General features: G+C 52.5%; 1 protein-coding gene across 1 annotated transcript in view; it reads right to left on the bottom strand.

The window, feature by feature from the left end:
• The window catches only part of ARL5A (ARF like GTPase 5A), a 61,047-nt gene that overhangs the window by 22,666 nt on the left and 21,270 nt on the right, over positions 1 to 17,111 (bottom strand). The window contains exons 2-3 of the mRNA XM_072122518.1: positions 12,775 to 12,835; positions 8,940 to 9,087 (exon numbers count right to left, since the gene is read on the bottom strand). Of these exons, the coding sequence (XP_071978619.1) occupies positions 8,940 to 9,087; positions 12,775 to 12,835 (209 nt within the window). The remainder of the gene's footprint in view (positions 1 to 8,939; positions 9,088 to 12,774; positions 12,836 to 17,111) is intronic.

Genomic DNA, 17,111 nt, shown 5'->3' with positions numbered 1-17,111 from the left:
GTCCTATTCCCTAGCATGAGAGGGGGCTGCCAGGGTGCTATACCGGCCATAGCCACCATCTAAGGAATGGCGCCACACCCGGTATATGATAAAGGAGGTGCAGCGCCCTCTGCTGTGCTGGGGACACCTCTATTCATTTGTGGGGGCTCATGGAAAAGTCCTATTCCCTAGGATGAGAGGGGGCTGCCAGGGTGCTATACCGGCCATAGCCACCATCTAAGGAATGGCGCCACACCTGGTATATGATAAAGGGGGTGCAGCGCCCTCTGCTGTGCTGGGGACACCTCTATTCATTTGTGGGGGCTCCTGCAAAAGTCCTATTCCCTAGCATGAGAGGGGGCTGCCAGGGTGCTATACCGGCCATAGCCACCATCTAAGGAATGGCGCCACACCTGGTATATGATAAAGGAGGTGCAGCGCCCTCTGCTGTGCTGGGGACACCTCTATTCATTTGTGGGGGCTCCTGCAAAAGTCCTATTCCCTAGCATGAGAGGGGGCTGCCAGGGTGCTATACCGGCCATAGCCACCATCTAAGGAATGGCGCCACACCTGGTATATGATAAAGGTGGTGCAGCGCCCTCTGCTGTGCTGGGGACACCTCTATTCATTTGTGGGGGCTCATGCAAAAGTCCTATTCCCTAGCATGAGAGGGGGCTGCCAGGGTGCTATACCGGCCATAGCCACTGTCTAAGGAATGGCGCCACACCTGGTATATGATAAAGGGGGTGCAGCGCCCTCTGCTGTGCTGGGGACACCTCTATTCATTTGTGGGGGCTCCTGCAAAAGTCCTATTCCCTAGCATGAGAGGGGGCTGCCAGGGTGCTATACCGGCCATAGCCACCATCTAAGGAATGGCGCCACACCTGGTATATGATAAAGGAGGTGCAGCGCCCTCTGCTGTGCTGGGGACACCTCTATTCATTTGTGGGGGCTCCTGCAAAAGTCCTATTCCCTAGCATGAGAGGGGGCTGCCAGGGTGCTATACCGGCCATAGCCACCATCTAAGGAATGGCGCCACACCCGGTATATGATAAAGGAGGTGCAGCGCCCTCTGCTGTGCTGGGGACACCTCTATTCATTTGTGGGGGCTCCTGCAAAAGTCCTATTCCCTAGCATGAGAGGGGGCTGCCAGGGTGCTATACCGGCCATAGCCACTATCTAAGGAATGGCGCCACACCTGGTATATGATAAAAGAGGTGCAGCGCCCTCTGCTGTGCTGGGGACACCTCTATTCATTTGTGGGGGCTCCTGCAAAAGTCCTATTCCCTAGCATGAGAGGGGGCTGCCAGGGTGCTATACCGGCCATAGCCACTATCTAAGGAATGGCGCCAAACCTGGTATATGATAAAGGGGGTGCAGCTCCCTCTGCTGTGCTGGGGACACCTCTATTCATTTGTGGGGGCTCCTGCAAAAGTCCTATTCCCTAGCATGAGAGGGGGCTGCCAGGGTGCTATACCGGCCATAGCCACCATCTAAGGAATGGCGCCACACCTGGTATATGATAAAGGAGGTGCAGCGCCCTCTGCTGTGCTGGGGACACCTCTATTCATTTGTGGGGGCTCCTGCAAAAGTCCTATTCCCTAGGATGAGAGGGGGCTGCCAGGGTGCTATACCGGCCATAGCCACCATCTAAGGAATGGCGCCACACCTGGTATATGATAAAGGGGGTGCAGCGCCCTCTGCTGTGCTGGGGACACCTCTATTCATTTGTGGGGGCTCCTGCAAAAGTCCTATTCCCTAGCATGAGAGGGGGCTGCCAGGGTGCTATACCGGCCATAGCCACTATCTAAGGAATGGCGCCACACCTGGTATATGATAAAGGAGGTGCAGCGCCCTCTGCTGTGCTGGGGACACCTCTATTCATTTGTGGGGGCTCCTGCAAAAGTCCTATTCCCTAGCATGAGAGGGGGCTGCCAGGGTGCTATACCGGCCATAGCCACTATCTAAGGAATGGCGCCACACCCGGTATATGATAAAGGAGGTGCAGCGCCCTCTGCTGTGCTGGGGACACCTCTATTCATTTGTGGGGGCTCCTGCAAAAGTCCTATTCCCTAGCATGAGAGGGGGCTGCCAGGGTGCTATACCGGCCATAGCCACTATCTAAGGAATGGCGCCACACCTGGTATATGATAAAGGGGGTGCAGCGCCCTCTGCTGTGCTGGGGACACCTCTATTCATTTGTGGGGGCTCCTGCAAAAGTCCTATTCCCTAGCATGAGATGGGGCTGCCAGGGTGCTATACCGGCCATAGCCACTATCTAAGGAATGGCGCCACACCTGGTATATGATAAAGGGGGTGCAGCGCCCTCTGCTGTGCTGGGGACACCTCTATTCATTTGTGGGGGCTCCTGCAAAAGTCCTATTCCCTAGCATGAGAGGGGGCTGCCAGGGTGCTATACCGGCCATAGCCACTATCTAAGGAATGGCGCCACACCCGGTATATGATAAAGGGGGTGCAGCGCCCTCTGCTGTGCTGGGGACACCTCTATTCATTTGTGGGGGCTCCTGCAAAAGTCCTATTCCCTAGCATGAGAGGGGGCTGCCAGGGTGCTATACCGGCCATAGCCACTATCTAAGGAATGGCGCCACACCTGGTATATGATAAAGGGGGTGCAGCGCCCTCTGCTGTGCTGGGGACACCTCTATTCATTTGTGGGGGCTCCTGCAAAAGTCCTATTCCCTAGCATGAGAGGGGGCTGCCAAGGTGCTATACCGGCCATAGCCACTATCTAAGGAATGGCGCCACACCCGGTATATGATAAAGGGGGTGCAGCGCCCTCTGCTGTGCTGGGGACACCTCTATTCATTTGTGGGGGCTCCTGCAAAAGTCCTATTCCCTAGCATGAGAGGGGGCTGCCAGGGTGCTATACCGGCCATAGCCACTATCTAAGGAATGGCGCCACACCTGGTATATGATAAAGGAGGTGCAGCGCCCTCTGCTGTGCTGGGGACACCTCTATTCATTTGTGGGGGCTCATGCAAAAGTCCTATTCCCTAGCATGAGAGGGGGCTGCCAGGGTGCTATACCGGCCATAGCCACCATCTAAGGAATGGCGCCACACCCGGTATATGATAAAGGGGGTACAGCGCCCTCTGCTGTGCTGGGGACACCTCTATTCAATTGTGGGGGCTCCTGCAAAAGTCCTATTCCCTAGCATGAGAGGGGGCTGCCAAGGTGCTATACCGGCCATAGCCACCATCTAAGGAATGGCGCCACACCTGGTATATGATAAAGGGGGTGCAGCGCCCTCTGCTGTGCTGGGGACACCTCTATTCATTTGTGGGGGCTCATGGAAAAGTCCTATTCCCTAGCATGAGAGGGGGCTGCCAGGGTGCTATACCGGCCATAGCCACTATCTAAGGAATGGCGCCACACCCGGTATATGATAAAGGAGGTGCAGCGCCCTCTGCTGTGCTGGGGACACCTCTATTCATTTGTGGGGGCTCCTGCAAAAGTCCTATTCCCTAGCATGAGAGGGGGCTGCCAGGGTGCTATACCGGCCATAGCCACTATCTAAGGAATGGCGCCACACCTGGTATATGATAAAGGGGGTGCAGCGCCCTCTGCTGTGCTGGGGACACCTCTATTCATTTGTGGGGGCTCCTGCAAAAGTCCTATTCCCTAGGATGAGAGGGGGCTGCCAGGGTGCTATACCGGCCATAGCCACTATCTAAGGAATGGCGCCACACCTGGTATATGATAAAGGGGGTGCAGCGCCCTCTGCTGTGCTGGGGACACCTCTATTCATTTGTGGGGGCTCCTGCAAAAGTCCTATTCCCTAGCATGAGAGGGGGCTGCCAGGGTGCTATACCGGCCATAGCCACCATCTAAGGAATGGCGCCACACCTGGTATATGATAAAAGAGGTGCAGCGCCCTCTGCTGTGCTGGGGACACCTCTTTTCATTTGTGGGGGCTCCTGCAAAAGTCCTATTCCCTAGCATGAGAGGGGGCTGCCAGGGTGCTATACCGGCCATAGCCACTATCTAAGGAATGGCGCCACACCTGGTATATGATAAAAGAGGTGCAGCGCCCTCTGCTGTGCTGGGGACACCTCTATTCATTTGTGGGGGCTCCTGCAAAAGTCCTATTCCCTAGGATGAGAGGGGGCTGCCAGGGTGCTATACCGGCCATAGCCACCATCTAAGGAATGGCGCCACACCTGGTATATGATAAAGGAGGTGCAGCGCCCTCTGCTGTGCTGGGGACACCTCTATTCATTTGTGGGGGCTCCTGCAAAAGTCCTATTCCCTAGGATGAGAGGGGGCTGCCAGGGTGCTATACCGGCCATAGCCACTATCTAAGGAATGGCGCCACACCTGGTATATGATAAAGGAGGTGCAGCGCCCTCTGCTGTGCTGGGGACACCTCTATTCATTTGTGGGGGCTCCTGCAAAAGTCCTATTCCCTAGGATGAGAGGGGGCTGCCAGGGTGCTATACCGGCCATAGCCACCATCTAAGGAATGGCGCCACACCTGGTATATGATAAAGGAGGTGCAGCGCCCTCTGCTGTGCTGGGGACACCTCTATTCATTTGTGGGGGCTCCTGCAAAAGTCCTATTCCCTAGCATGAGAGGGGGCTGCCAGGGTGCTATACCGGCCATAGCCACTATCTAAGGAATGGCGCCACACCTGGTATATGATAAAGGAGGTGCAGCGCCCTCTGCTGTGCTGGGGACACCTCTATTCATTTGTGGGGGCTCCTGCAAAAGTCCTATTCCCTAGCATGAGAGGGGGCTGCCAGGGTGCTATACCGGCCATAGCCACTATCTAAGGAATGGCGCCACACCTGGTATATGATAAAGGAGGTGCAGCGCCCTCTGCTGTGCTGGGGACACCTCTATTCATTTGTGGGGGCTCCTGCAAAAGTCCTATTCCCTAGCATGAGAGGGGGCTGCCAGGGTGCTATACCGGCCATAGCCACTATCTAAGGAATGGCGCCACACCCGGTATATGATAAAGGAGGTGCAGCGCCCTCTGCTGTGCTGGGGACACCTCTATTCATTTGTGGGGGCTCCTGCAAAAGTCCTATTCCCTAGCATGAGAGGGGGCTGCCAGGGTGCTATACCGGCCATAGCCACTATCTAAGGAATGGCGCCACACCTGGTATATGATAAAGGGGGTGCAGCGCCCTCTGCTGTGCTGGGGACACCTCTATTCATTTGTGGGGGCTCCTGCAAAAGTCCTATTCCCTAGCATGAGAGGGGGCTGCCAGGGTGCTATACCGGCCATAGCCACCATCTAAGGAATGGCGCCACACCTGGTATATGATAAAGGGGGTGCAGCGCCCTCTGCTGTGCTGGGGACACCTCTATTCATTTGTGGGGGCTCCTGCAAAAGTCCTATTCCCTAGCATGAGAGGGGGCTGCCAGGGTGCTATACCGGCCATAGCCACTATCTAAGGAATGGCGCCACACCTGGTATATGATAAAGGGGGTGCAGCGCCCTCTGCTGTGCTGGGGACACCTCTATTCATTTGTGGGGGCTCCTGCAAAAGTCCTATTCCCTAGCATGAGAGGGGGCTGCCAGGGTGCTATACCGGCCATAGCCACTATCTAAGGAATGGCGCCACACCTGGTATATGATAAAGGGGGTGCAGCGCCCTCTGCTGTGCTGGGGACACCTCTATTCATTTGTGGGGGCTCCTGCAAAAGTCCTATTCCCTAGCATGAGATGGGGCTGCCAGGGTGCTATACCAGCCATAGCCACTATCTAAGGAATGGCGCCACACCCGGTATATGATAAAGGGGGTGCAGCGCCCTCTGCTGTGCTGGGGACACCTCTATTCATTTGTGGGGGCTCCTGCAAAAGTCCTATTCCCTAGCATGAGAGGGGGCTGCCAAGGTGCTATACCGGCCATAGCCACTATCTAAGGAATGGCGCCACACCCGGTATATGATAAAGGAGGTGCAGCGCCCTCTGCTGTGCTGGGGACACCTCTATTCATTTGTGGGGGCTCCTGCAAAAGTCCTATTCCCTAGCATGAGAGGGGGCTGCCAGGGTGCTATACCGGCCATAGCCACTATCTAAGGAATGGCGCCACACCCGGTATATGATAAAGGGGGTGCAGCGCCCTCTGCTGTGCTGGGGACACCTCTATTCATTTGTGGGGGCTCCTGCAAAAGTCCTATTCCCTAGCATGAGAGGGGGCTGCCAAGGTGCTATACCGGCCATAGCCACTATCTAAGGAATGGCGCCACACCCGGTATATGATAAAGGAGGTGCAGCGCCCTCTGCTGTGCTGGGGACACCTCTATTCATTTGTGGGGGCTCCTGCAAAAGTCCTATTCCCTAGCATGAGAGGGGGCTGCCAGGGTGCTATACCGGCCATAGCCACCATCTAAGGAATGGCGCCACACCCGGTATATGATAAAGGGGGTGCAGCGCCCTCTGCTGTGCTGGGGACACCTCTATTCATTTGTGGGGGCTCCTGCAAAAGTCCTATTCCCTAGGATGAGAGGGGGCTGCCAGGGTGCTATACCGGCCATAGCCACCATCTAAGGAATGGCGCCACACCTGGTATATGATAAAGGGGGTGCAGCGCCCTCTGCTGTGCTGGGGACACCTCTATTCATTTGTGGGGGCTCCTGCAAAAGTCCTATTCCCTAGCATGAGAGGGGGCTGCCAGGGTGCTATACCGGCCATAGCCACCATCTAAGGAATGGCGCCACACCTGGTATATGATAAAGGGGGTGCAGCGCCCTCTGCTGTGCTGGGGACACCTCTATTCATTTGTGGGGGCTCCTGCAAAAGTCCTATTCCCTAGCATGAGAGGGGGCTGCCAGGGTGCTATACCGGCCATAGCCACTATCTAAGGAATGGCGCCACACCCGGTATATGATAAAGGTGGTGCAGCGCCCTCTGCTGTGCTGGGGACACCTCTATTCATTTGTGGGGGCTCCTGCAAAAGTCCTATTCCCTAGCATGAGAGGGGGCTGCCAGGGTGCTATACCGGCCATAGCCACTATCTAAGGAATGGCGCCACACCCGGTATATGATAAAGGGGGTGCAGCGCCCTCTGCTGTGCTGGGGACACCTCTATTCATTTGTGGGGGCTCCTGCAAAAGTCCTATTCCCTAGCATGAGAGGGGGCTGCCAGGGTGCTATACCGGCCATAGCCACCATCTAAGGAATGGCGCCACACCTGGTATATGATAAAGGAGGTGCAGCGCCCTCTGCTGTGCTGGGGACACCTCTATTCATTTGTGGGGGCTCCTGCAAAAGTCCTATTCCCTAGCATGAGATGGGGCTGCCAGGGCGCTATACCGGCCATAGCCACTATCTAAGGAATGGCGCCACACCTGGTATATGATAAAGGGGGTGCAGCGCCCTCTGCTGTGCTGGGGACACCTCTATTCATTTGTGGGGGCTCCTGCAAAAGTCCTATTCCCTAGCATGAGAGGGGGCTGCCAGGGTGCTATACCGGCCATAGCCACTATCTAAGGAATGGCGCCACACCTGGTATATGATAAAGGAGGTGCAGCGCCCTCTGCTGTGCTGGGGACACCTCTATTCATTTGTGGGGGCTCCTGCAAAAGTCCTATTCCCTAGCATGAGAGGGGGCTGCCAGGGTGCTATACCGGCCATAGCCACTATCTAAGGAATGGCGCCACACCTGGTATATGATAAAGGGGGTGCAGCGCCCTCTGCTGTGCTGGGGACACCTCTATTCATTTGTGGGGGCTCCTGCAAAAGTCCTATTCCCTAGCATGAGAGGGGGCTGCCAAGGTGCTATACCAGCCATAGCCACCATCTAAGGAATGGCGCCACACCCGGTATATGATAAAGGAGGTGCAGCGCCCTCTGCTGTGCTGGGGACACCTCTATTCATTTGTGGGGGCTCATGCAAAAGTCCTATTCCCTAGCATGAGAGGGGGCTGCCAGGGTGCTATACCGGCCATAGCCACTATCTAAGGAATGGCGCCACACCCGGTATATGATAAAGGAGGTGCAGCGCCCTCTGCTGTGCTGGGGACACCTCTATTCATTTGTGGGGGCTCATGGAAAAGTCCTATTCCCTAGGATGAGAGGGGGCTGCCAGGGTGCTATACCGGCCATAGCCACCATCTAAGGAATGGCGCCACACCCGGTATATGATAAAGGAGGTGCAGCGCCCTCTGCTGTGCTGGGGACACCTCTATTCATTTGTGGGGGCTCCTGCAAAAGTCCTATTCCCTAGCATGAGAGGGGGCTGCCAGGGTGCTATACCGGCCATAGCCACCATCTAAGGAATGGCGCCACACCCGGTATATGATAAAGGGGGTGCAGCGCCCTCTGCTGTGCTGGGGACACCTCTATTCATTTGTGGGGGCTCCTGCAAAAGTCCTATTCCCTAGCATGAGAGGGGGCTGCCAGGGTGCTATACCGGCCATAGCCACTGTCTAAGGAATGGCGCCACACCCGGTATATGATAAAGGTGGTGCAGCGCCCTCTGCTGTGCTGGGGACACCTCTATTCATTTGTGGGGGCTCCTGCAAAAGTCCTATTCCCTAGCATGAGAGGGGGCTGCCAGGGTGCTATACCGGCCATAGCCACTGTCTAAGGAATGGCGCCACACCTGGTATATGATAAAGGAGGTGCAGCGCCCTCTGCTGTGCTGGGGACACCTCTATTCATTTGTGGGGGCTCCTGCAAAAGTCCTATTCCCTAGCATGAGAGGGGGCTGCCAGGGCGCTATACCGGCCATAGCCACTATCTAAGGAATGGCGCCACACCTGGTATATGATAAAGGGGGTGCAGCGCCCTCTGCTGTGCTGGGGACACCTCTATTCATTTGTGGGGGCTCCTGCAAAAGTCCTCCAGCCATGAATAGGAACATTAAAGGGGATTTATATGAATGAACCCCCCCATAGAGTACGTGTGGGGGGGCCTTGTACACTATGGCCTGGGGGATACCGGATAGAGCGGACGCCCTGACATTCCTGGAGGAGAAGCGCTCACCTCAGTGTTTGTATAATACGTGTTCCACGAGGAGCGGAGAGATTCCTGCCCCCCGATGTCCCACATGAGGAAGCGCGTGTTGTTCACCACAATCTCCTCCACGTTGCTGCCGATGGTGGGAGACGTGTGGACGACTTCATTCATGGAACTGAAAGAGAAGGACGGACACGGACCGTTACTCCAGGCGGGTAACACCAGGGATGACATCTTACAGTAACCCCAGTGACCCCCTCCCCCTGTTACCCCTTCAATTACGCGGTGTACAGTTCGGCGCTGGGCGTGAAGGGGTTACCGGATGCCGCACTATATCAGCAGTTTATTATTGTGAATTGTTCAGTCTCTTCCACCAGTCCTGGTCAGAGGCGTCAGGTTGGGGCCGCCAATAATCATCGTCCGTCAGAGGCGTCAGGTTGGGGCCGCCAATAATCATCGTCCGTCAGAGGCGTCAGGTTGGGGGCCGCCAATAATCATCGTCCGTCAGAGGCGTCAGGTTGGGGGCCGCCAATAATCATCGTCCGCCAGAGGCGTCAGGTTGGGGCCGCCAATAATCACCGTCCGTCAGAGGCGTCAGGTTGGGGCCGCCAATAATCATCGTCCGTCAGAGGCGTCAGGTTGGGGGCCGCCAATAATCATCGTCCGTCAGAGGCGTCAGGTTGGGGGCCGCCAATAATCACCGTCCGTCAGAGGCGTCAGGTTGGGGCCGCCAATAATCACCGTCCGTCAGAGGCGTCAGGTTGGGGCCGCCAATAATCATCGTCCGTCAGAGGCGTCAGGTTGGGGGCCGCCAATAATCATCGTCCGTCAGAGGCGTCAGGTTGGGGGCCGCCAATAATCATCGTCCGTCAGAGGAGTTAGGTTGGGGCCGCCATTAATCATCGTCAGTCAGAGGCGTCAGGTTGGGGGCCGCCAATAATCATCGTCCGTCAGAGGCGTCAGGTTGGGGCCGCCAATAATCATCGTCCGCCAGAGGCGTCAGGTTGGGGGCCGCCAATAATCACCGTCCGTCAGAGGCGTCAGGTTGGGGCCGCCAATAATCATCGTCCGTCAGAGGCGTCAGGTTGGGGCCGCCAATAATCATCGTCCGTCAGAGGCGTCAGGTTGGGGGCCGCCAATAATCATCGTCCGTCAGAGGCGTCAGGTTGGGGGCCGCCATTAATCATCGTCCGTCACAGGCGTCAGGTTGGGGCCGCCAATAATCATCGTCCGTCAGAGGCGTCAGGTTGGGGGCCGCCAATAATCATCGTCCGTCAGAGGCGTCAGGTTGGGGGCCGCCAATAATCATCGTCCGTCAGAGGCGTCAGGTTGGGGCCGCCAATAATCATCGTCCGTCAGAGGCGTCAGGTTGGGGCCGCCAATAATCATCGTCCGTCAGAGGCGTCAGGTTGGGGGCCGCCAATAATCATCGTCCGTCAGAGGCGTCAGGTTGGGGGCCACCAATAATCATCGTCCGTCAGAGGCGCCAGGTTGGGGCCGCCAATAATCATCGTCCGTCAGAGGCGTCAGGTTGGGGCCGCCAATAATCATCGTCCGTCAGAGGCGTCAGGTTGGGGGCCGCCAATAATCATCGTCCGTCAGAGGCGTCAGGTTGGGGGCCGCCAATAATCATCGTCCGTCAGAGGCGTCAGGTTGGGGGCCGCCAATAATCATCGTCCGTCAGAGGCGTCAGGTTGGGGCCGCCAATAATCATCGTCCGTCAGAGGCGTCAGGTTGGGGGCCGCCAATAATCATCGTCCGTCAGAGGCGTCAGGTTGGGGCCGCCAATAATCATCGTCCGTCAGAGGCGTCAGGTTGGGGCCGCCAATAATCATCGTCAGTCAGAGGCGTCAGGTTGGGGCCGCCAATAATCATCGTCCGTCAGAGGCGTCAAGTTGGGGCCGCCAATAATCATCGTCCGTCAGAGGCGTCAAGTTGGGGCCGCCAATAATCATCGTCCGTCAGAGGCGTCAGGTTGGGGCCGCCAATAATCATCGTCCGTCAGAGGCGTCAGGTTGGGGGCCGCCAATAATCATCGTCCGTCAGAGGCGTCAGGTTGGGGGCCGCCATTAATCATCGTCCGTCACAGGCGTCAGGTTGGGGCCGCCAATAATCATCGTCCGTCAGAGGCGTCAGGTTGGGGGCCGCCAATAATCATCGTCCGTCAGAGGCGTCAGGTTGGGGGCCGCCAATAATCATCGTCCGTCAGAGGCGTCAGGTTGGGGCCGCCAATAATCATCGTCCGTCAGAGGCGTCAGGTTGGGGCCGCCAATAATCATCGTCCGTCAGAGGCGTCAGGTTGGGGGCCGCCAATAATCATCGTCCGTCAGAGGCGTCAGGTTGGGGGCCACCAATAATCATCGTCCGTCAGAGGCGCCAGGTTGGGGCCGCCAATAATCATCGTCCGTCAGAGGCGTCAGGTTGGGGCCGCCAATAATCATCGTCCGTCAGAGGCGTCAGGTTGGGGGCCGCCAATAATCATCGTCCGTCAGAGGCGTCAGGTTGGGGGCCGCCAATAATCATCGTCCGTCAGAGGCGTCAGGTTGGGGGCCGCCAATAATCATCGTCCGTCAGAGGCGTCAGGTTGGGGCCGCCAATAATCATCGTCCGTCAGAGGCGTCAGGTTGGGGGCCGCCAATAATCATCGTCCGTCAGAGGCGTCAGGTTGGGGCCGCCAATAATCATCGTCCGTCAGAGGCGTCAGGTTGGGGCCGCCAATAATCATCGTCCGTCAGAGGCGTCAGGTTGGGGCCGCCAATAATCATCGTCCGTCAGAGGCGTCAGGTTGGGGGCCGCCAATAATCATCGTCCGTCAGAGGCGTCAGGTTGGGGGCCGCCAATAATCATCGTCCGTCAGAGGCGTCAGGTTGGGGGCCACCAATAATCATCGTCCGTCAGAGGCGTCAGGTTGGGGGCCGCCAATAATCATCGTCCGTCAGAGGAGTTAGGTTGGGGCCGCCAATAATCATCGTCCGTCAGAGGCGTCAGGTTGGGGGCCGCCAATAATCATCGTCCGTCAGAGGCGTCAGGTTGGGGGCCGCCAATAATCATCGTCCGTCAGAGGCGTCAGGTTGGGGCCGCCAATAATCATCGTCAGTCAGAGGCGTCAGGTTGGGGCCGCCAATAATCATCGTCCGTCAGAGGCGTCAAGTTGGGGCCGCCAATAATCATCGTCCGTCAGAGGCGTCAAGTTGGGGCCGCCAATAATCATCGTCCGTCAGAGGCGTCAGGTTGGGGCCGCCAATAATCATCGTCCGTCAGAGGCGTCAGGTTGGGGGCCGCCAATAATCATCGTCCGTCAGAGGAGTTAGGTTGGGGCCGCCAATAATCATCGTCCGTCAGAGGCGTCAGGTTGGGGCCGCCAATAATCATCGTCCGTCAGAGGCGTCAGGTTTGGGGCCGTCTATAATCATCGTCCGTCAGAGGCGTCAGGTTGGGGCCGCCAATAATCATCGTCCGTCAGAGGCGTCAGGTTGGGGCCGCCAATAATCATCGTCCGTCAGAGGCGTCAGGTTTGGGGCCGTCTATAATCATCGTCCGTCAGAGGCGTCAGGTTGGGGCCGCCAATAATCATCGTCCGTCAGAGGCGTCAGGTTGGGGGCCGCCAATAATCATCGTCCGTCAGAGGCGTCAGGTTGGGGGCCGCCAATAATCATCGTCCGTCAGAGGCGTCAGGTTGGGGGCCGTCTATAACGGTTATCGGCGTCCATTAGGGGGCGTCGACCATCGCAATATATTTCACGAATGAAATCAGTTCTGGGTCTGAATAGAACCCGGAAAAACCCAACCAGATGGATGAGATTTTAACAGCGACAAAAATTGTGTAAACTAATAAGAAAAGACAGTAATGGCGGCCACTTACAACTGGTAGAGGATGGTGGTCTTCCCCGCGTTGTCCAGGCCCACGATGATCACCTTGTGCTCTGAAATACAGGAATAGACAGATCATTGATCTGATGGACATCTATGTAAAATGAGGCCCTCCAACCCTATGACGCCTCAGGTCCGGGCCAGTGATCACCGAGACCATCGTCCAGCAGAATACAGGGTCTGACTACACAGGGCTCGTCTGTAGTCTGTCGTTATGGCGACACACTGTGTATAAAGATGAATTGTGAGAATATCAGAAATGTCGCACAAAAAAAAAGTGATCTTAATATCCAATTCATCCGGCTGAAGCGTAAGAAGATATCCTGCACGGGATAAGCCTCCACTATGGAGAACGATTACAGCGTAACGCAATACAACCGCACACAATGAATCATTCATAGCAAGCACAAAAGCCTCTGCAGAGCATTGCACCCACCCCACAAGCAGCTCCATCACCAAACTGTTCAGAGGGTCTAAAGACAAGATACTCAAACCCTGTGCCTGCCGTGACCTCGCTCCACCAATTAGGGAGAATCTCCAATCATCCGTCTGCACCGGTCGGGCCCCGAGCTTTCGTCCATTCCTCCTGCCGTCATCTGCATTTTACCGCAACTGCTCCTAGAAGTCACTCTGTGCTGTAGCTCCATTATAGAGGGGCTCTGGTAAACCCCCCGCCCCCCCCCTACAACTTCTCATCGTGGCAAAGTCCAGTTCCCTTTAAAGGGTGAACACTGATGGGGAAACAGGCGGCCCCCCCCCCCGATTTTATACACTGGGAACATCCCCTCAAGGATCCCAACAATGATTTTCTTTCCATGTGTGTGACGCAGTTCTGTCCGCTCTCGTGTCTCACGGTCTGGAGAGATTCATGGAACCCGTTCTGCAAGTTCTTATCTTCCTTTATGTTTCAGAAAATGGATTTCCCTCTCCCCAAGAAAACCACACGACGAAATCTCCAAGCGCCGGCACAGACAGAGGTCCCCGCAATCATCTTTGAATTCTGTCTACATGGGGGGGATGGGGGGGGGGGGTGCACCACTAATCATGATAACTGACTCCCAGCAATCTGGAGAATGGGGGGGTAGTTTCCACTAATTGGTCCCTGTGTCCTGCTACTCCATTCAATAATATAAGAGAGTGTCAAAAAATGCCCAGCACAGCGCTCAGGTATCTCCTTCACTGAAGACAGCGCTGTGCTCTGCAATGTCATACTACATGAATGGAGCAGCAGGACACACGCTCGACCTACCGCTCTGCACATTCATGAGACCTGAACCCCCGTTTTCTGGGTTGCAGGGGATCCCGTTCTCGTGTCAGACCTGGAATATGGTAGTTGATACAACCCCTTTAATTCTTGCCAGAAACACATATCCAAGGGTCCCGGGTACGGAGGTCGCACTAACATTCTTCCAGAAGGGTAATAATACTCCTTTAACCCAGGAGGAGTATGAAATGTTCACTAATAAATGTATAACTCCCAGGCGTGTATATATATATAGTGTTATAAGACGTCTATTAATACAAGGACAAAGTTACAGCTCCTGTTTTCTGCGCTTAACCCTTTGGGGTGCATTCACGCCTTGTTTATGCGTTTTAGCAAATGCAATGGAAACAGAATGTTACATCAACGTGTGATCAGGGCTGAAGCCTTTGGAATGCGTCAAAAACTAATCAAAAAACGCAACGCATCGTGTGAACGCACCAAAACGCATCAAATGGCAATTACATTGCTGTCAACATTGTGTTAACAAAACACATTAATCAATACAATTCTATTGCATGCGTTTTGTAAACGAAATGTTGACAGCAATGTAATTAGGCAAATCTTGTCTCAGCTGTTGTGATGCGTTAGAAAATGTAGGTAATAACCTCTCCCTTAGGCTGGTGCCACACGTATCGCTTTATCTGCACTTACAAACGCAGACAAAGTGGCGCCCACCAGGGTGTGCCTCGGCCCGATCACATCAGCGCTTCTATGGAAACGTCTGCCATCGGGAACGAGCCGCCGGTGTTTTGCGCTTTGTCTGCATTTGTAACCCCAGACAAAGCGCTACGTGTGGCACCAGCCTTAGGCCACATGCACACAACCATGTGGGGGACGCATGTACAACCGCAAGCTTTCGGCTGTACACAGGTCCCCAATGGATGGCCGCTCGGAGTGATACCGCTCCGTACACGGGAAAATGACATGTCCCCATAGTGCGGCCAGTCCCCAATGTATTAAAATTGTATTTCAGTGCCTGCACGGCCACGGCCTGGCGGCATACGGTTTGTTTGAACGCAGCCTTACTGTCTACAGAGTGCTGCACTATTTCATTAATAAAATTTAATAAATTTGCTGCGGTTTGGGAACTTTTTTTTTTCTTACAGGGGCACATTTAGGGAGGAACACAGAATATATGTGTATAATATATCTAATATATATGCAATATAGGTGTAATATGGGTGTGTGTAATATGGGTGTGTGTAATATGGGTGTGTGTAATATGTGTGTGTGTAATATGTGTGTGTGTAATATGTGTGTGTGTAATATGTGTGTGTAATATATGTGTGTGTAATATATGTGTGTAATATGTGTGTGTAATATGTGTGTGTAATATGTGTGTGTGTAATATGGGTGTGTGTAATATGGGTGTGTGTAATATGGGTGTGTGTAATATGGGTGTGTGTAATATGTGTGTGTGTAATATGTGTGTGTAATATATGTGTGTAATATGGGTGTGTGTAATATGGGTGTGTGTAATATGTGTGTGTAATATGTGTGTGTAATATATGTGTGTAATATGTGTGTGTAATATATGTGTGTGTAATATATGTGTGTGTAATATATGTGTGTGTAATATATGTGTGTGTAATATATGTGTGTGTAATATATGTGTGTGTAATATATGTGTGTGTAATATGTGTGTGTAATATGTGTGTGTAATATGTGTGTGTAATATATGTGTGTGTAATATGTGTGTGTGTAATATGTGTGTAATATATGTGTGTGTAATATATGTGTGTGTAATATATGTGTGTGTAATATGTGTGTGTGTAATATGTGTGTGTGTAATATGTGTGTGTGTAATATGTGTGTAATATATGTGTGTGTAATATATGTGTGTGTAATATGTGTGTAATATGTGTGTAATATGTGTGTGTGTAATATGTGTGTAATATATGTGTGTGTAATATATGTGTGTGTAATATATGTGTGTGTAATATATGTGTGTAATATGTGTGTGTAATATGTGTGTAATATGTGTGTAATATGTGTGTAATATGTGTGTGTAATATGTGTGTGTAATATGTGTGTGTAATATGTGTGTGTAATATGTGTGTGTAATATATGTGTAATATAGGTGTGTAATATAGGTGTGTAATATAGGTGTGTAATATAGGTGTGTAATATGTGTGTGTAATATGTGTGTGTAATATGTGTGTGTAATATGTGTGTGTAATATGTGTGTGTAATATGTGTGTGTAATATGTGTGTGTAATATGTGTGTGTAATATGTGTGTGTGTAATATGTGTGTGTGTAATATGTGTGTGTGTAATATGTGTGTGTGTAATATGTGTGTGTGTAATATGTGTGTGTGTAATATGTGTGTGTGTAATATGTGTGTGTGTAATATGTGTGTGTAATATGTGTGTGTGTAATATGTGTGTGTGTAATATGTGTGTGTGTAATATGTGTGTGTGTAATATGTGTGTGTGTAATATGTGTGTGTGTAATATGTGTGTGTGTAATATGTGTGTGTGTAATATGTGTGTGTAATATGTGTGTGTAATATGTGTGTGTAATATGTGTGTGTAATATGTGTGTGTAATATGTGTGTGTAATATGTGTGTGTAATATGTGTGTGTAATATGTGTGTGTAATATATGTGTGTAATATGTGTGTGTAATATGTGTGTGTAATATAGGTGTGTAATATAGGTGTGTAATATGTGTGTGTAATATGTGTGTGTAATATGTGTGTGTAATATGTGTGTGTAATATATGTGTGTAATATATGTGTGTAATATATGTGTGTAATATGTGTGTGTAATATGTGTGTGTAATATATGTGTGTAATATATGTGTGTAATATGTGTGTGTAATATGTGTGTGTAATATATGTGTGTAATATATGTGTGTAATATATGTGTGTAATATATGTGTGTAATATATGTGCAATATATGTGTAATATAGGTGTAATATATGTGTAATATATGTGTGTAATATAAGTGTGTAATATATGTGTGTAATATAAGTGTGTAATATAAGTGTGTAATATAGGTGTGTAATATATGTGTGTAATATATGTGTAATGTGTGTAATATATGTGTAATATAGGTGTGTA

Source organism: Engystomops pustulosus, chromosome 8 (genome assembly GCF_040894005.1).
Source record: "Engystomops pustulosus chromosome 8, aEngPut4.maternal, whole genome shotgun sequence".
Lineage (NCBI taxonomy): Eukaryota > Metazoa > Chordata > Amphibia > Anura > Leptodactylidae > Engystomops > Engystomops pustulosus.
This window is presented reverse-complemented; position numbering and strand designations above follow the sequence as displayed.